Source organism: Anomalospiza imberbis, chromosome 25, assembly GCF_031753505.1.
Source record: "Anomalospiza imberbis isolate Cuckoo-Finch-1a 21T00152 chromosome 25, ASM3175350v1, whole genome shotgun sequence".
NCBI lineage: Eukaryota > Metazoa > Chordata > Aves > Passeriformes > Viduidae > Anomalospiza > Anomalospiza imberbis.
Genome location: NC_089705.1, coordinates 1227499 through 1246733, shown reverse-complemented (window position 1 = coordinate 1246733; position 19235 = coordinate 1227499). Strand labels below are relative to the sequence as shown.

The 19235-nt window shown below is 51.6% G+C and overlaps 1 protein-coding gene across 7 annotated transcripts in view; it reads left to right on the top strand.

The window, feature by feature from the left end:
* The first annotated feature begins 3737 nt into the window (after positions 1–3737).
* The window catches only part of PUM1 (pumilio RNA binding family member 1), an 89217-nt gene continuing 73719 nt past the window's right edge, over positions 3738–19235 (top strand). For 6 of the 7 annotated variants that reach the window (XM_068172922.1, XM_068172919.1, XM_068172921.1 and 3 more), the window contains exons 1-2: positions 3738–3893; positions 7861–8231. In XM_068172922.1, the coding sequence (XP_068029023.1) occupies positions 7872–8231 (360 nt within the window). In that variant the 5' untranslated portion in view covers positions 3738–3893; positions 7861–7871. Of the gene's footprint in view, positions 3894–7119; positions 7136–7860; positions 8232–19235 lie in introns of those variants that run through there. The other variant, XM_068172917.1, reaches the window with a different exon arrangement.

Sequence of the window (19235 nt, the reverse complement as noted above, 5' to 3'; positions counted from 1 at the left end):
AAATATTCTGCACAAAGACCTCAGCAGTTTTTGGCTTGGCTTGGGAAAAATTGAGTCAGTCAGTGGATTTTTAAATTTTTTTTTCTGGTGTCCAAGGAAATGTTGGTGCCCTACACAGAGGGAGATCCTCTTTCCTTCAATTTAGCTTTTAATTGCAGGCATCAAATTATCATTGAAACAAAAGCATTGGATGTCCCAAGGCTGGGGCCAGCCAGGCCTCCCTGGGGCAGCACTGAAGCCACTTTTAGGAGCCCCCCAGGCTGTTTTTTTTTCCCCAGGTGAACCCCCTGTCCTGTGCAGGTGTCTCCCTTGTGGAGCTGTGGGAAGCTCTGCTCCCAGGAGGATGAATCACGGCAGCAGAGCTGGGTTTGTTTGCTCTTAGACTCCTTCAAAGAGAAGATTCTGTGGTGTTGGGCATCGTGCCACCGGGCACACTGTCTGGGCAGAGCAGGGAAGGAGGGTTTGTATTTGGCCATTTGGTGGGGATGTGGAATTTTGGTGCTCAGTGGATTGAAGCCCCTTCTGTGGGGCACAGAGGGAGAAAGGCCCTTCTAGGGAGCCATTCAGAGGTGGGAGGACATCAGTCACCCCTGGAGGTCCCTTTTCCCTCTGCAGATGAAGATGCATCCCAGGATAACTTCTGTCAGGAGTGCTATGGGCTCAGCCAGGGCCAGGCAGCTGGGGCAGCTCTTGGTGGCCAACGTTGCAAGGAAGATCAGAAGGACATTTCCACCTCCAGAAGGTTTTTCCTGTGGAGGTGGAAGTTATTTCACTGCCTGTTCCTTTCACTCTGGCTCTGAAGCTTTTGGAGCAGCATGTTCTCCCAGTGGGAGACTTTTCCATGGATGGCAACAAGCTGGGAGCTTGGGCAAGGTCTGAGGGAGAAGAGAGGATGGCAGTGGTGGGAGGCAGGAGAGGCTGTGGGAGGGATGGAAGTGCTGGAGATGAGACCCAAACTCCCCCTCAGCCTCACAGCTGCAGGACTTCTCCCTAAATCCGTCAAAATTCACTGGCAAATGAGGGTTTGAACCACTCACATTTCATCCCCAGCAGGACTCCTTCCCTCCCCCTCTCATTACACCAGCATAACTGTAATTATCCCAGCTATAATTAACAGAAAGCACGTTTCCAGTGTCTGCAAGCAGCCTGGGTGTGTGCTGAGCCCACCTGGCAGAGCTCTTATCTCTGCCTCACAGCAGAGGGGCAGCACTGCTGGGGACCTCAGGGCCACCGCCAGCAGGACAGCTCAGGGACAGCCAGCTGGGGAGCTGAGGGTGGCAGCTGGAAGGCACAGCATCCCAAAAGTGGCCAGAAGAAGTGCAGGGCCCTCTGTCCACAGTGAGGACATGGGGTGGGAAAGAACTCCCGACTTCTCAGGCTTTGCAGCCCAGATCTTTGCCAGCCAGGAGCCATCGCTGGTGCCTTGTATCAGCCCAGGGTGCCCAGGAGATGGGTGGAACCAGAGGAGAAGGGTGTGCAGACAGATTGAGTTGGTCCAGTGCCCAGATGACACAGTTCCACCGTTCACGCTTCCACCCAGCGAGAGGCTGGCCTTGACCCCACCGTTGGCGTTTTGGGGACACTGCATGGGCCCCCACAGAGTCATGGAAATATTTGGGTTGGAAAACACCTCTGAGATCATCCAGTCCAACCATTAACCCAGCACTGCTACGTTCACCACAAACCACATCCTCAAATGCCACATTCACACATTTTTTGAACATTTTCAGGGGTCATATCTTCACCACTTGTGCCTATGCTTGATATCCAAATTTTTCCTGATATCCAACTCAAACCTCCCTTGGCACAACCTGAGTCTATTTCCTCTCACGCTGCTCCCTGGGAGCAGAGCCCAACCCCCTCTGCTGTCCCCTCCTGTCAGGAGTTGTGCAGAGCCACAAGGTCCCCCTTGAGCCTCCTTTTCTCCAGGCTGAGCCCCTTCCCAGCTCCCTCAGCTGCTCCTCACAGGACTCCTTCTCCAGGCCCTTCCCCTCTCCTGGGAACTGAAGACACTGGAGCCACAGGAATGACCCAGAAGAGCTGTGTCCACTTCTCAGCCACGCGTGGGTCCCTGCCCAGTGTCACAGCAGAGCCGAGCCCGGCAGAGCCGAGTTTATCCCAGCAGGACTTGGCTAGGTCACACAAGCCAGACTGCTGCTGGCCAAAGCCACCTCTGGGTGTCTGTACAAGGCTCGGCTCCAAGCCCACCCTCAGCAGGGAAAACCTTTGCTCGCTGTTTATCTTGACCGACCCCTGTCACGCCCGGCCTGGGGCACCCAGCACCAAACCCTTCAAGCCGTGTTTCCCCAGGTTTTTTGGGGGTCGGGGTGAGGTCCTGCTGCCCCACAAGGGAGTGCACGCTGGAAGAGGCGGTGAGGTGGTGGAAACACCCAGCAGTCACCCCAGCAGCCCATCGAGCAGAAAATGGATGCAAAGCACGGCTGGATCCAGCTTTGCACGTGTTTTAAAGACCGAGAACCCGGGCTTGAAGTGACTTCTTGTACCCTCACAACCCACAAAAGCTGCGGCTGCGGGGACCCGCCCGTGCCGCGGGCTCTGAGCCCCACGGCCGGCAGGAGCCCTTGGGAACAGCTGCCGGTTCTCTCTCCGTGCAAGTGAGGGCACGTCCCGAGCTCTCCCCAGCGCCGGCACTTCCCTCCTGGTTCCCTGCGTGCCCCGCCAAGACGGAGAGAAAATATTCCATGAGCGCATCAAGCGCTCAGCCTCCCGCAAAGGCGCCGGGAGCGCAGCCCGGCGGGGCAGGAGGGGCACAAAGCCCACGGGCTGCCCCGTTAACATGGAGGAGCCGGGGCAGAACTACCGCTCCCAGCGTCCAGCGCCGCCCGCCCTGCCCTGCCCTGCCCGGGCTCCGCGCCCAGCGCCGCACGCCGGGGGCTGTAGTTCCCCCGCAGCCCCGGCTTTGTGGGCAGGGGACGTGGGAAGGGGGAGGCACGAAGGGAGAAGCCCCCCAAAATTGTGTTTGGCTGTTGGTGGAGGGTGAGGAGGCGCCGCTGTGCAGCCGGCGCTCGGTGCCCCCGGTGCGGTTCTGGGACAGGAGGGGGATCACCGCTGTTGGGGGCTGGGGGGGACTCGGGGTGTCCCGGCCTGGAGGGGCCCAGTGTGCCCAAGCTGGGAGTGCCAAGGCTGGGGCCACTCCGGGAACACGGGCTGGGGGGCTCAGGATGCCCAGGCTGGGGGGCTCAGGATGCCCAGGCTGGGGGGCTCGGACGGGGACCACTCGGGGTGCCCAGGCTTGGGGGGCTCAGGGTGCACAGGCTGGGAGGCTTGGGGTGTCCAGGTTGCCCAGCTTGGGGGGCTCAGGGTGTCCCGGCTTGGAAAGGCTCGCTGTGTACAAGCTGGGAGTGCCAAGGCTGGGGAAACTCGGGGCGCTCAGGCTGGGGGAGCTCGGGCTGGGGGGACTGTGGGATGTCCAGGCAGCGGGGTGCAGAGTGTTCAGGATACCCGGACTAGGGGGGAAATCGGGGTGCCCAGGCTGGGGGGGCTTAGCCACATCCCCGCCAGCCCGGCGAGCGCTGGTGGCGGAGCCGGCGCGGGGCTGAAGGCGGGGCCGTGCCCGCACCCCGGCCGGGGCAGGGGCCACGCTGCGAGGGCGCTGCGGGCTGACCCCAGCCTGGGCAGTGTGGCAGGGTCGGGGCACAGCCCGGGCACGTCCCGGTCCGGTCCGGTCCGGTCCGGTCCATCCCGCTCCGTCCCGTCCCTTCCCGCTCCATCCCGCCCCGTCCCGGCGGCGCTGGAGCGGCCTCGCCTTCCCGTGGTGCAGCGCGGCCGCGGCCCCGCCGCGCCGCCATGTTGTCGGAGTGAGCGGCCGGGGAGAGGCAGCGGCGAGCGGCCGGGGGGGGCCCGGCATCCGTCTGCATCCGAGCGCTCCGCCCGTGAGTACCGGCCCGGGGCCGGCCCCGCCGCGCCGCGGACCCCCGCGGACCCGCCCGTGGGCGCATATTGGCGGGGGGCGCGGGAGGAGAGGCCCCAGGCCGCCCCGAAGGCGAGCGGCGGCGGGGGCGCTGCGCCGGCGCTCCCGCCCGGCTCCCTGTCGGGGCCGCGGCCTGGGCCCATTGTTAGCGGGGAGGGGTCGCGGGGGGACCCCCGGGCCCCGAGCGCGGCCCCGCGGGCGCTCCGGTGACGGGGACGGGGGTTATTGCTGGGGGGGCGCGGGCCCATCGCAGCCCTCAGCCGCCTTCCCCCGGGCCCGGCCCGCCCGGGGCTGCCCCTCGGTCTGTGGGGCTCCCCCTTCTCCTGGGGAGGGTCTCCCCTCTCTCCTGGACGGGTTTCATCCCCGGGGGGCTCCCCCTTGTCCCGGGGCTTCAATCCCGAGGGGCTCTGTCGCTCCGGCCGAGGCCCCGCTTTGTTGCCCCTAGGGCTCCGGGGGGGTGGTTGGGTTCCTTCCCCCCCGGTTTTGGGGGGGTTTCGGCGGCTCTGGGGGTCCCTGGAAGAGGAGGGGGTCGGGGTTGGCAGGGGGAGGGAGGGTAAAAGCAGACAATCCTTTCAGACGTGCTGGGTGACCCTGGGGGTTTTGTGTTTGTGTGGGGATTTTTTTCCCCCTTGTTTTTATCTTGTGCTCACGTAAGGACAGCCTCGGCCCTTGTGAGCTGCAAAGTTGGAATTTTAAGAGCCTCTCGGCCCAACCTGAGAAATGCTCTGATTTTTTTTGTTGTTGTTGTTATTGTTGTTGTTGTTTGCTTTGGTCAATGTTTAATAACTTTGTTCGGAGCAGAGATTTTATTAGGCAGATCATGAGTAAGGAATTTCCTTTATTAAGAGGGATGGAGGTGGGGGAAAGGGGGACCCTGGGTCCTTTTGGGTTTTAATGCTGCTTTTGGGAATCCGATGGGTCAGGAATTCAGTGCTGCGGCTCCCCAGGTTTTCAGGAAAACACAGGGATAACGTTAAAAGTTCTCCTAGGCCACACAGCTCTCAAACAATGGCTCTGCTTTCATTTCCAGTGGAACTTTCCAAAAAAAACCCACCCAACCCAAACTCCTCCGCTTTGGGGTTGAACTTTTTTGAAACGGGCGTTTTACACCGTGTTAATTTTGTAATAATCTGTGATTTTGAGGGTGATACGGAACCAGAGCCAGGAGGATCTGGCTGTGGAGCCGGGCTCTGTGTGGATTAAAGCTCCTTTATTCAGTGTTGTCACCACCGGTACCTCAAACTCGCAGGGAGATTCCTCCGAAGTTTTTTGTTGTTTGTGGAACGTCCGATAATCTGCAGTATTCTGCCTGCAGTGACAACACGGAGCAGCTCATTTCCACGCCGTGTTTTCATTTCAGCCTTTGTTTGCAAACCCGGGGTTTCACCTGGGAAAAGTCGATCCTCTGTGTTTAGGAAGAGTTTGGGAATGCAAGAGGCTCTGGAGGCCCTGAGCAGCTGCGGCTTTGCGAGTGCCTGTGTAGGTGACTGCCCGTGTTCCCGGCGCTCCGGGAGCTTTGAATGACAGGATTCAGCTGTCCCGCTGCTGCCTCGATCGCGGCATTCCCGTAAAAACACGGCTTGGAACTAAACTTGAACTACCCACAATGCTCCCTTCCCCTTTGCTCCCTTTCAAAATGTCGCCTTTGCCAAGTTTTCCGCTCGTGTTTGGAGCAGCCCAAAGAGGAAGCGCCTGGGAGCAGCCTCTCCTTAATCCATTGAGATTTTCTGGACCCTCCTGATTTTTAAGATAACACCTTTATTAACTCAGAAATTAATTAGCGTCTGCAGCCTTTTGAAGGAGCAAAGACTGTGACGGTGTGACTTTGTACCTTGTTTCTCACTGGAAATGGGCTTGTCACAATCTGCAGATACTGGAAATTTTTGGTGGGGATTTTACAGTATCTTCCTTTGTTTGTTTTTTTTTTTACAGTCTGCCCTGAGATAACTTGTAACTTCCTTTCAAGGGGCCGCTCAGATTTCATTGCTGCAGTTATACACACCTCAGTTTGATGATAAATTAATTTCTTACTATTAATTAGTTAATTTTTTTGTTCTTTTTGCATGGAGGAGCTTGAGTGCTTCATGTGGTGTTACTGAAGGATTTTGATGTTGTTTGCTAAAAGGAAATTAAGGGGAAAATGCCATTAAACTGAATTGTAGTCTTAAAATCAGTCAAGATTTAGTCATATCGTGTTTTCAGTGTTTTTTCAAGTATGTGGGGAAGGTGGTGATTTCCAGACTCTTTGAAAGCTGGAGGAGTGAGTCCTGTTGGATGTCCCTGGTATTTAAGTTGTGAGTATATAAAAAGCCCTGCAGAGTGGCCCTGGGGGCTGTGTGTGTGCAGCACCAAATTATGTTGGAGGTGCAATTAAAACAACCTGATCTGTGCAGTTTTCAGAGTCATTTTCCTCTCAGTATTAACCCCATGCTCCACTCCTGGGGCAAACCTGAGAAAGTTTGATCAAAGATAGGACTCAGATTTTTTGTTTTGGTCTCCCCACCATTAGTAAGTTGTTCTTGGAAGTTGTTTGTAGTAGAGTGTTGTTCAGAGTTACTATGAGGAGCAGGGAGGGAACAGAGCTGCCTTTCAGGCCCTTGGAGCCGCTGGCAGGAGCAGGGCCAAGCTCTGCAGCCACCAAGGTACAGCAGTGAAACATCCTGGAGCTGCTCTGCCAGGAGCTTCCCAGGGCTCCACCACCCCAATTTCATCCTCAGCACTCTCTGTGGGGCTGCATTTAGGTACCTCAGGTCATAAACTGTTGATCTGTTTAATAAAGATTAATTCAGACTATCCCATGCCTTTAAAAATGAATTTGGCTTGTTGTGTGAGTGTTACATAATGGGGGAAAACACTTTGCTGTTCACACCTGTAGTGTCTTTATTGCTCTGATAGTCCTCCCTTAAAATAACAAACTTCTGTGGTTTTGTGCTGCTGGAATGTTATCAAAATTTTTGGGGAATAGGAATTTGGTGAGTTGCTGTCAGCTTAATGTGCAGGTTTTCTTCCTGCTTGCAGATCATTTGGATGCATGCAAAACGTGGGGTATTTCATTTCTTGGGGTATTTTATTGGGGTGGTCAGTGCTCTGGGTACTGAAAGTGTGTTGGAGTTGTCCAGATTTTCCCCCAGTGCCATTGACATCGGGACCAGCAGTGCTGGCTGTGCCTGCTCTGGAAAGCTCTGCTGAGATCCCAGCTCCCAGGTTTGCTGTTCTTTCTCCAGGGAATTCCATAAAGCATGTCCATGGGTATTACTGCCTCCTGAGCCCAGCTCCTGAGTTAGCAGGGAGGGCACACGCTGTGTTTGGGCTCCATGAACTGTACAAGCAGAAATCCGGGATTTTAAATTTGCATTGAAAAACAAAAACCAAACCAAACTGTTGCTTTGCATGTTTGAGGGAATACTTTGGGATACAGGGGGCCTTGAGCATTTATACGGATGGGGGACCAGGCCTCTCTTGCCTGGTGTAAATGGACACAGCAGGTTCTGGTGTCACTGCCTTCCGTGAGTTTTCTGGGGGCTTTTTCCCAGCAGTTTTCCAGTCAGTGTGTTGTCCCTGACAGAAATTGCCATTGTGCTGGTGCTTTATGTGCATCCTTAGAAGACCTGTGCAGCACAGAAAGTGGGACTTGTGTGCGTTTTCAGCGGGACTTGTGTGTGTTTTCAGCGGGACTTGTGTGTGTTTTCAGTGGGACTTGTGTGCGTTTTCAGTGGGACTTGTGTGTGTTTTCAGTGGGACTTGTGTGCGTTTTCCGTGCTGTTTTAGCTGCTGGGTTCATGGGGCAAGTGAGTGTTGGAGGAGTCACTTTTGCCACAGCTATGTTCCCCTGCCAGTCACAAGATGGGTGTGTTATTTAACACTCCAAGCTGCAGCTGGGAGGATTTCATGTGTCTTTCCCCTCTCTTTCCCCCATGTCCCCCCTGCAGGTGTTGGTGGAATGAGCGTAGCGTGCGTTTTGAAGAGAAAAGCAGTTCTGTGGCAGGACTCGTTCAGCCCCCACCTGAAGCAGCACGCTCAAGACACAGCCAACCCCACCATGCCTGTGGTACTGACATCTGGCACAGGCTCGCAGGCTCAGCCACAGCCAGCTGCAAACCAGGCCCTTGCAGCAGGGACACACTCCAGCCCCGTGCCCGGATCCATAGGAGTGGCGGGGCGCTCCCAGGACGACGCCATGGTGGATTATTTCTTCCAGAGGCAGCACGGGGAGCAGCTCGGGGGAGGAGGTGGTGGTGGCGGCTACAACAACAGCAAACACCGCTGGCCTACTGGGGACAACATCCATGCAGAGCATCAGGTAGAAAACCACTCCCAGCTTTCACAACTCAGCCCTGCAGCCTTCTCAGAGATGTTTTCATGGTGCTCTTCTAAAGCTGGAGTGGAGTGGCAGCAGTGGTGCTGTTTGTTTTCTCTTTTCAGGGTGGCGGTGCCCTGGTAGCTCTGAGCTGAAAGGTTTCTGCTCTTGAGGGTGTTGAAACCCCAAATCCCAATCCACTCCCTGTGACAGTCAATTGCATGTTTACAAAATTCATCACTCCCTTTATTGATTTTTTTTTTCTAATGTGTGAACCAGCATAGCCGTGACTGCTGCTGCTGCTTTTCAAATCTGTTGCTGTAGTTAAATAATTCTTATGTAATGGTATTACAAAACTGCCAATGCATGTAGGTTGGGCTTTTACCATTCCCAATATTGGAAAACACAGGAGTGGAAGTTGCTGGTGGTATGTTTGGCTGGGTTTCTTTGCTTTGGTGTTGGGTTTTTATGGTTATCATGTACTGGGGAAGGTGGTGATGATGTGTGTAGCTGAACTGAGAAGAGCAGTCTTAAGAGTGTCACCAGCCAGTGGTTTTAGGAACTTCTTAGAGGCACTCAGTCTCTAGAGGGGTGGTGGGCCAGGCTGTGTGCTAGTGGTGTTTACTAGAAGTCTTTTCAGCAGTTGCATTGTCACTCGTGCTGCAGTTAAATGAGTGGCTGACTCACTCCACTCTGTCTGTGACCTGTAGCTCACTCATCAAAGACACACGAGTGCTTCCTCTCCGAGGCAGCAGAACCCAAGTGTAAGCACATTTTAAAGCAGAATGATCCCCACAAATATTGCCAGGGCAGCAGACACAAAGCTTTTGCAACCTTTGTGAACATCTCCTGCCTCCAGTTTCTGGAATCAAAGCGGCCAAGCCCTGGCTCCTCTGCTGTGCCTCCCCAGGGGATGTGTTGCCAACCAGACCATTTAAAAGCAAACATTGCAGGGAATTTTGCAGCCTCACCGAAGGCAGTGTGTACATCAACAAAGACATAAACCCGAGTGCCCTGTTAATTTGTTCTGGAAGAAAAATCACATAAAATACTGCAATATGAGCTAAAGAGCTAGAAAAATATTGTTGTTATTCCCTTATGGAGAAATGTGGTGTTTAGGTATCAATTCAGAAGAAATAACTGCAGTAATCAGATGTAATTTTTCTGTTTATTATCAAAATTTTCAGTCACTAACTGTAAAACTTGCTTCAAGAGACATCAGTGCCAGAGATCTTAATGTTTTAAGTTCTGAAAAAAACCATAAGCAAGAATTTCTTCCTGCAAACTTGTAGCTTTTTCAAATCAAAACAGCCATGGAGTCTTGGGGCGGAGATACCTGGGCAGGGCCTGCTATTGTTTGGGCATTTTGTGGCAAGATGACTTCATGAATTAAAATGATGTCAGAAATTCTCAATCCTCTTTTCCTCCAGCTCACACTTTCATCCTCCTTTTACTGCAAATCCCTGAAATCAAAGACAACAGAACTCACTGGAGATAAGGGGGGTGGGGACAGGGCACTCCAAGCTCACAGTCATTAAAAATTATGCTGGTATTTGAGCTTTTATTTATTTAATAATGGAAAGACTTTAACTTTCACTCAAACAAAAAAATCCTGCCTGTTCCAGAGGCTTGTCCTGTTGTCAGCAGAAGTGTTGCTCAGCTTGATTTTCTTCAGTAACGTCTGGAATGAAACGATTCTAATAAATAAACCACTTAATGAAATGAAAGCTCATTAACTTATGCTAGTTTAAATGAACTTTTCAAATCCAGTTCCTGTATTGTCTGGCAGCAGGACAGTGGTGAGATTGTGGTGGACAGATCACACCTGCAGGATGGAGCTCACAGATGATTCTGTGTGATGCTCTCTCAGTTTCCCCTGTGAGTTCTGTGAGCTGAGGCTCAGGAAATACCCACCAGGCCAGAATTGATGTTGGGGTTTTTATCTGTTCTGCTTCCTGCTGGCTGTTACACTCTGATAAATGGAGTACTGCCATAGTTCCAATGCTTTTGCATTCAGTGCTCATCTCCACACCAGTCTTTGTGTCTTAATTTCTTCAGGTCGGCTCTGAGGTGGGGCACTAACCCTGTTCTCCTCCTCCTTGTTCGATACTGGGTGCTCCAGTGATTGATGGGCACTTTTGCAGAGTTTGGTGCTCCATCCCTTTTTCCATGGTTCTCTGCTTGCCTCAGGGTTTTACTCTTGGGAAGCAGAATGCAGGATATGTGTAATCCTAACACTGCCATTCTTCTTGACTTCTTGGCCACCTCCACATCTGCTGCTTAAATTATAAATTCCTTGGAGCAAGGACTAATCTTATGCATGCAAAATGATTTAATTCAGTTTGGGTTTAGCTGGGATAGAACTGAATTTGGCCTGCAAGAACAGAAGTGGAAGGAAGTGCTGGGACATGCAGGGAGGTAGGGAATCATTAGGGATGTCTCCTGACTCTCTTTCTTATGGATGCACTTTTATTACTGTACTTTTCATTTTAGACTTTCAGAGATGGTTCAGTGAGGGCCCAGCTTTGAAGACTGGTTAGAAAACTCAGTAGCTAAAAGATAATGGGAAGTCAGAAAAAATATAATTCTAGGCTAGTATAGGTTAATGTCTGCCTAGAGCTGGGGAGGTCATAATTAAAGGTAGAAGAGTTTTAATTGTTGAATCCCAAATTCTTTTTGTTGCATTTGTAGACACATGTGTGTCTGTTGGTGATAACACTGCAGTGGCTTTTACCAAATGATGACATCTCATGGTGGTATTAAACAGCCAGGAGTGCTGTGAGTCACAGCTGAGCTGCAGTATCCTGATTTTCCATAGGTTTAATTGTGCTGTTCCTCCTGGTCACTTTTCCTCCTGGCAGCTCTGGGAATTGAGCTGAGAGTGGCTTTAGCAGGGTTGGCTTAAGGGAAAGTTCCTCCCAGGGAAGGGAGAGAAGCTCCTTCCTGGTGGTGTCCTCTCCTTGTGGGCAGCAGGAAGATGCTCTGACTGTTTGTGTTTTGCTTAGAAACTTTCTTTTCCTGTTGCATTTTCCCCTGCTCCTCTGGAAGGTGTGTTTGGGGCCAGGTTTTTATATAAAACGAAGCAATTAAAGATGCTCCTTTCATATCACAAATTCAGGTGTCAAAGCTTCACCGTCCACACAAAAAACTTGTGCTGATAAGGTCTCCTTTGTCCCTGCAGACACTGAAGAGGTGCTGGAATCAGACTTTTGATTTCCTGACTTGGTCTCTCAGATCTCCTGAGCAAAATCCCAGCTGTTTGCAGCTCCAAATCCTTAATCACCAAACCTCCATAGAACACACTTAACTGGAAATTTTTCTCTTTATCCACAAGAAGCAGCAGGATGAGGTTGAGTGTCAGGGTCCCCAGTAATTTTAATATTAAAGTGAGCAGGTTTAGGCTGTCTGATGCCTGGTTGCTGTTGGGCAGAGCATTACCCTGGCTGCAGGAGGGTGTTTGTGTGCTGTTTATCCTGCAAAAACCACGGGCAGGGATCAGGACATCACCTAGGGAGGGCACAGGATGGCTCCAGGTGAGGAATGGCCCGGGTTGGGTCTGCCTTGGTTATGAAAGGTTGCACAGATCTCCTCACAAACCCAAACAGCCTCTGCTCCTCCTGGGGGCAGTGAAATGACACTCGGGATATTCAGCTGGGATAAGTTATCAACACTGAGCAGGTTTTTAGGAAAATTGGCTGGGTTTTCTTGGCCGGGGTCTCTTGTGGTTTGTGCGTGTGTGTGCTTGAACTGGAGCGAAGGGAGAGTTCTGTGGTGGTGTCCCTCTGGAATTGCAGTCACTGGATATACTTAGACTGTCGGAATTGCACTCGGGTAGTGTGGGAGTTGCTTGGTAGAAGGAAATGATTTTAGGCATTTGCTTCCTCTTAGAGCATGTTTAATTAATAATTGGAGACAATAGAACTCTGCAGGGATGGTCTTGTTGAATGTGGGGAATTTTTCACATGGAGTTGGTGAAGAATAGTCAGTACAACAGGGCTGGGACTGGGGTTTCTGCTCAGTTTTGCCTTTTGGCAGTGTGGCCATGTGAGTTCTTCACTGGGAGCTGGATTCAAGCGGAGGCAGGAGGTAATTCGGGCAGCTGCCTTGGTGGGGCACAGCTCCTCCAGCCAGGTTGCTTCCTGCCCTGGGAGCAGCTGGATCTGAGAACATTTGACAATACTGGGTGCTGCTGGCAGGCACCATGGCCAGAGCTTGCCCTGAAAGTTAGGGCAAGAGCCTCTGAAAAGGTCCTGGAAGCAAAGGCAGCCCTGGTGTTTGTTCTTCCAGAGGGAAATCCTGGCTAAGTGGTGCTTAACTCCTTAGGACAGAGATTTTGCCCCATTCCTGGAAGTGTCCAAGGCCAGGCTGGAGCAGCCTGGGACAGTGGAAGGTGTCCCTGCCCATGGCAGGGGTGGAATGAGCTGGGATTTGGGGTCTCTTCCAACCCAAACCATTCCATGATTTCTGATGTGCCCGTGGATATGTGTCCCAAATAACTGGATGTGTTGTCTGTGCTGGGGCTGAAGGCATGGTGTGAGTCCTTTGTCACACAAACCATGTGACAGCCCCTGTGGCTCAGCTCTTGAAGGTGGTTTCTGACCTCTGTTTCATTAAACCTGTTGAGTTTTCATGGGAACTTCCTTGCGTCCCAGTGAACTGCTCAGGGCTTTCCTTTCCCTGACACTGAAAGGGCTGTGCTAATTTGATACCCAGGCAATTTGAAACATAATTCCTTGCTGAAATGAAATGTCTGGTTTGGCTGATCTGTTTCACAGAGATTTCTCCATAGTGGACGGGTAGCTTGGGAGGGGAACTGGAACATTTAATTTGGTTTTCTGCTTTGTGTTGCTCCCTAAAAATTTCTCCTGAGGCAGAAGGAGCATGAGTAGATTGGCTTAGTTGGATATTTCAGGTTGGAAAATCCTTGTGATATACAGGGGAAAGAAAACACTCTGAAACATTCAGAAAGATACTCTGAGACTGTTTCCTCCGAATCCATGGATTTTACTGTTCCTGATGGGCAGCTGCAGATAAGATTGTCCACTTGGCATTGCCCAAGTGACCTGGTGTTGAGATTTCTCCGTGGTTGTTGCTGTTCTGCTCTGCTTCCTTGCCATGGTGCTCACTCAGGAGGAGCAGAGACACTTTCTCTCATTACTGAATTTACAAATTTCAGTGCTTCCAGAAGACTTCAGGTATTTCAGTGGTTATCTTGTACGAGTGTGCTTTTAAAAGAGGTTTATTACAGAACTTGTCCTGCTTGTTTTCTCCTCCCCTCTCCCCAACTTTGCTTTCCCCTTAGCAGCTCAGTTGTGGTTTGCTGAGTTGCCCTGACCTCCTTGTGCTTCTGCTGAGCAGGTTGTGATCCTGGGAGCGTTTTTGTAAATGGGTGAAGTTTTACAGTGGATCTGAGCCACACCAGTCCCTCCCCAGCCACACCAGTCCATCCCCAGCCACCCAATCCATCCCCAGTCGCCTGTTCCTTGTGACCTGCCACAAATTCCAGCTGCTGATCAGAAGATCCAGCTGCTCCTCGATGAAGAGCTGTTGTAAAGCATTGTAGCAAAGAGCTGTTGCAGAGCATTGTCTCTGGCTTGCCTGGCTCAGAGCACTCCCTTTTAGGTGTATCAGGGATGGTTTCCAGGCTGTTTTCCCTGAGTGCTGATGTCAGGCTGAACAAACGCTCCTTTGTGCTGCTGCCATGTGATGCTGCTCCCTCCCGGCAAGGAGCTGCTCTCAGCTCTCCTGTTACTCCTGCCTTTGTTAGGGATAACTTCTGTTCCAGGGCAGTTGTTTTTATTGGGAACATCTGGCTTTGGTTGTTGCCCTGTTCAGACATTCATTCTGAGGTGAGACTCGACTGTTGCTAAACCCTCAGTGAGTCCCTCTCAGGGTGGCATGAGGGCACTCTCATCTGTTCTGACAGAGGTGCCTTGGCACTGCAGTTAAACACTGCTGCATCCCTTCTCCACATCTTTTTTCCCTCTGAATTTAAAACTGGGAAAGTCAGAGTAGGGCTGTGAGTAAAAGGAAGAGCCTCCCCAAGATCAGATCTTAGCGTGGCCCCAAGCTCTTGTGCAAACCCACACATCCAGGCGCACACCTGGGATGCAGAAGATGGTTTTCCCAAGGTATTGCCAGCTCCAGCAGGACAAAATTAAGGTTGTTTCTTCCCAAATCCAGTATTTTTGAATCCTGCACCCCAATATGTGCCTGAGACATGGCAGGGTAACCTAAATTCCACATTAATGAAGCGCTTCCCTGGGTGGATAAAATGGGAGGAAAAACATAATTAGCTGAGGAAGGAGAGCCCCTCTGCAAGGCTGCTTTTGCTGCAGTTATTTCTGTCCCCTGAATCATTAATCAGCCTGGCCCCATGCCAGGGAAGGCATTAGCCAATCTGCAATTTCAATGGCTTTTTGCTTCCAGTGCTAATGGTAGTAGCGATTCTAACCATGAATCCTTTACTACAAAAATAGTAGTTAAACCACCTAATCCTGTCTAATACTTGTGACTTCACATTCTTTCTTTACCTACTATTGTTATGGGAGAAGGCTAAAAATAGGGCAGTAATCAGTTGATGGAACAACATATTTTAACCCTGGCTCTGGTTGTCAGTGGCAAACCTGTTGTGGAGCGTGTGATGCTTTTCTTGCTGTCAGCTGGGGAATGCATTTCCCCTCTCCTGGGTGCTGTACATTGGCTGAAGGCACTCAGATCTGGGATTTTTTGAAATAGCCTCATGTATGAGCTGTTCAAACTCAAGCAGCCTCCCCCAGCTGAAGGAGGATTTGTTTCCATCTGAAATTTGTAAACTTTTAGTTCATTTAAAGAGTTTAAACACTTGTGAGTATATAAATCAAAGTATTCAGCTGTAGTTTTTTGATTTTCTCCTCTCCTTTCTAAGGATGCTTCTTGGTTTTGATGATTTTTGTTCTTCCTGTCTCAGTTCTGGTGTTCCTGTAGTAATGTTGACTTTTTTGAGGGATGTTTTACTAGAGAAGTGTTTGGTTGGAGTTTTTTGTTAGGTTCTTTTAATTGCAAATTGAGCAGTCTTAAAATACAGAGGCCAAATGGATGGAAAGACTACATTCCCACTTGTAGAGTGCACAGGAGTTAAAAATAAATATCCAAGGAATAATCACACTCTGGAGGTGCTCTAGGTAAGCCCCTGGCACATACAAATAGGGGGAACTTGGAATCTCATCTTGTTTTCTCACAAACAAAACAAATGCTGTTGGATCTTGCAGGCCAGGTTGGAAGGAGATGGGAGCAGCCTGGGACAGTGGAAGGAGTCCCTGCCCATGGCAGGGGCTGGAACCACATGGGCTTTAAGGTCCTTTCCACCCCAAATCAGTCTGGAATTTTGGGATCTTAGAGCTGAGAAATCAGGACATTTGTCTCTCCAGAGAAATACAATGATTATATCATTTCCCACATTTCTCTGCAGCAGTGGAGAGATGCCAGAGAGATGCCCCAGCAGGGTGGGAGCTCCAGGCCTGTGCAGAGCTGAAATCCTGGGGGGCTCCTCCAGTCCCTCCAAGAGCTTGGCCAGCAGCAGGAGAGTCCTTCCCACGATTTGTGGTCCCAGCACCCTTCCCTTGCCATGCCTTTGTTTGCCAGGATGGCAAAGAGGAGCTGAGCCCAGAATTTCTTGTGGAAGTTTCTGTGGGATTCCCTGCAGTCAGTTTGCAGGGCTGAGGGCAGCACTGGGCCCTGTAATTTACTGCAGATCAAAGGAATGCTGAACTGCTCCATTTGCATGTTCCAGCTTCAGGAGTTGCTGGCTTGGCAGGGCCCATCCTGCCTCGGTGGGAGCAGATCCCTCCTGGCCAGGAGGAGAATTGGGAAGAGCAAATGCTCCAGTGTGAGGGAGGGAAGATGGATCCTGGGCTGAGGAAAGGCTGGGAAAAGGGAATGGGGCCAGGTGAGGAGCAGGGAGTGGGAACCTGGAGAGCTGGGGCTGCTGGCAGAGGTTTGCTTTGCTTCCGTTCTAAGAGAATTGGCTAAATAGAAACAGATAATTTAAACCCTCTTCAGTCACTGATAGCCCCCAATAAATACAGGTATTTGATCTATTTAATGTTCAACATAAAAAAAATCATAAATCTGGCTTCATAGTGCACTTTTAGAGGCAGTTTACATCATCACTAGAATATTTCTTCGCTCAAATATTTATTAGCAAATATTTCTAGATTCTTTTTCTCCAAAGGAATTTGTAGTTAGTTTTCTATATTTTTTCCTCCTTTATGCCAGATTGTTTTATTTCTTTGTTTAATTCCACTTGCCTTTTGCTTCCTGTGAAACATCTCTTGGATAAGGAGGAAGAAAAAGAATCCTTTGGGGTTGAGAGTGAAATTTAGCCTTGGATAGTTTGGCTGCCTGTCTGCCCAGGTGAATGTAAATTCTACATAAATGAGGATTCCTTAATATATAAAAAACTGGTGTACAGTCCCCTGGGATACCTGAAATGTGATGCAGCCCTGCACTTGGAATTTATATGTAAAGGTCATTTTAGCAACCATATTTGCTTAATATAAGGTGCAGTATTAACACAGATTGTTGACATTAATATTCACCTAAAATTACAATTCACATGCTTTGCTGGTTGCTCTCAGGGCGTGAAAAACCCCTTTGGATTATTCTAGAATAAAAAATACAATCGTGGAAATCTGCAAGGTAAATTCCCTGTTGTTTTCATGCTAATTTGTTGGGGCTTCAGCTCAGTGTTTAGTAATCAGAAGGACAGTTTGGGGCCCTGGCTGCTGTTAATTGACCTGAGTGCAGAATCCCTTTTGACAAGTGCCATTCCCCGGGGCCTGGGTTTGCTGGGATCCACTGAGCTGGAGTTTGCAGCACCAGCAGTGCCCTGGCTCCTGGCAGGAGCTGGGCTGTGGGGCTGCTGCAGGTTTGGGGAATCCTGGGATTCTGTGGTTTCATGGAATCTCAGGTGGATTGGTTCAGAAGGGACCTTGAAGCTCATCCCATCCCACCCCTGCCATGGCAGGGACACCTCCCACTGTCCCAGTCCAGCCTGGCCTTGGGCACTGCCAGGGATCCAGGGGCAGCCCCAGCTGCTCTGGGAATTCCAGCCCAGCCCCTCCCCACCCTCCCGGGGAACAATTCCCAATTCCCAAGATCCCATCCATCCCTGCCCTCTGGCAGTGGGAGCCATTCCCTGGGTCCTCTCCCTGCAGGCCTTGTCCCCAGTCCCTCTGCAGCTCTCCTGGAGCCCCTTCAGGCCCTGGAGGGGTTCTGAGCTCTCCCTGGAGCCTTCTCCTCTCCAGGGGAGCACCCCCAGCTCTCCCAGCCTGGCTCCAGAGGGGCTCCAGCCCTGGGAGCATCTTTATGACCCTTTTGCTGTGTTGCAGTTTTTTCCCCAGGGGACACCAGGGCCTGTTTTGGGGTGCAGTGTTAGAGCTGGAGCAGGAGGGGCTCAGTCCCAGTCCCTGTGTGTGGGTTGTTCCCCCACTCTCAATCTCCAGGGTGATCCAGAGCCGTGGATCTTCGGTGATGTCTGTGATGGACAGCTGAGTCTTTGCTCTTCTGCACGAGATAACTTGGAATACTTAAATCCGTGACAGGGTTTAAGGAGTTTGGAGACAGGGAAAAGTGTCTGCCAGGGTTTGTGGGGTGGTGGGTGAGCAGCAGGTCCCAGCACACAGAACATCCTCACCTGCTGGCATTGTGCTTTGTGCCTGTCTGGTACAGCTCCATCCACTCAGAAGTGTTCCAGAATGGACAAGGGCTGGTGGCTGGGTAGCTTTGGCACAAGGAAGACATTTGCTTCTGAGTTGTTGGCACTGAGTTTTTTGATGATGAGGCTGTCTAATCTTATTTAAAAGAAAAGAAAGTGCAGTTGTCCTGTGTGAAGTGGCTGCCTGACATGAATGAGCTGCTCCAGGGGCTGGAAAATCCCCGTGAATATATTTGGTTCAGAGCTGCTGAGGGGCTCCTCTGCAGTGTGTGAGGTGTGAAGTGGCCATTGACCACCGGAGAAATAGGTTTGGGTTGCTGCAGTCTGCAGTACAGGAGAGCTGAAAGCATTCCATGCTTTTTGTCCTTCCGGAATAGGATTGGGTGTCTGCTGTTGGAATTGTGAAAGGCCCCTGGAGCACTGATGTGAGGCCAAGGGGGTTGGGAGGATCAATAGGGTGAAATACAGGATCCTGCCTGTGGGTCACCACAACCCCCAGCAGCTCCAGGCTGGGGCAGAGCCTGGAAAACTGGGAAAGGCCCTGTGGGGATGCTGGTGACAGTCTGAACATGGACCCAGGTGTGCCAGAGGCCGCTGCCACCTGGGCTCTGTGACCAGTGTGATCAGCAGGAGCAGGGCAGTGACTGTCCCCATGCTGCCACTGCTGGGGCACCTCGTGACAGGAGAGATACTGAGGGGCTGGAGCTTGTCCAGGGAATGGAGCTGGGAAGGGGCTGGAGCCCCAGGAGAGGCTGTGGGACCTGGAAAGGGGCTCAGCCTGGAGAAAAGGAGGCTCAGGGGGGGACCTTGTGGCTCTGCACAACTCCTGACAGGAGGGGACAGCCAGGGAACAGGGACAGGAGGAGAGGGAACAGGCTCAGGGTGGAATCAGCAGGAATTTCCCCATGGAAAGGGTGCTCAGGCCTTGGCAGGGCTGCCCAGGGAGGTTTGGAGTGCCCATCCCTGGAGGGGTCCAAGGAAGGGCTCAGGACACTGAGAGCTCTGGGCTAGGAACAAGGTGGGGACTGGGCACAGCTTGGACTCGATGGGCTCAGAGATCTTTTCCACCCTCAGTGATCTGGGAGAACAAATGAGGTTTGGAGATCTGACAGAGAGGAGTTTGCAGTGAGGAATCCAGCTGTGCCTCAGGGATGTGAATGAGGAGTTCAGCTGTGTCTGTTGGGTGTGCAGTGGGAATGCAGCTGTGTCTGTTGGGTGTGCAGTGGGGAATGCAGCTGTGTCTGGGTGTGCAGTGAAGAATCCAGCTGTGTCTGGGTGTGCAGTGGGAATCCAGCTGTGTCTGGGTGTGC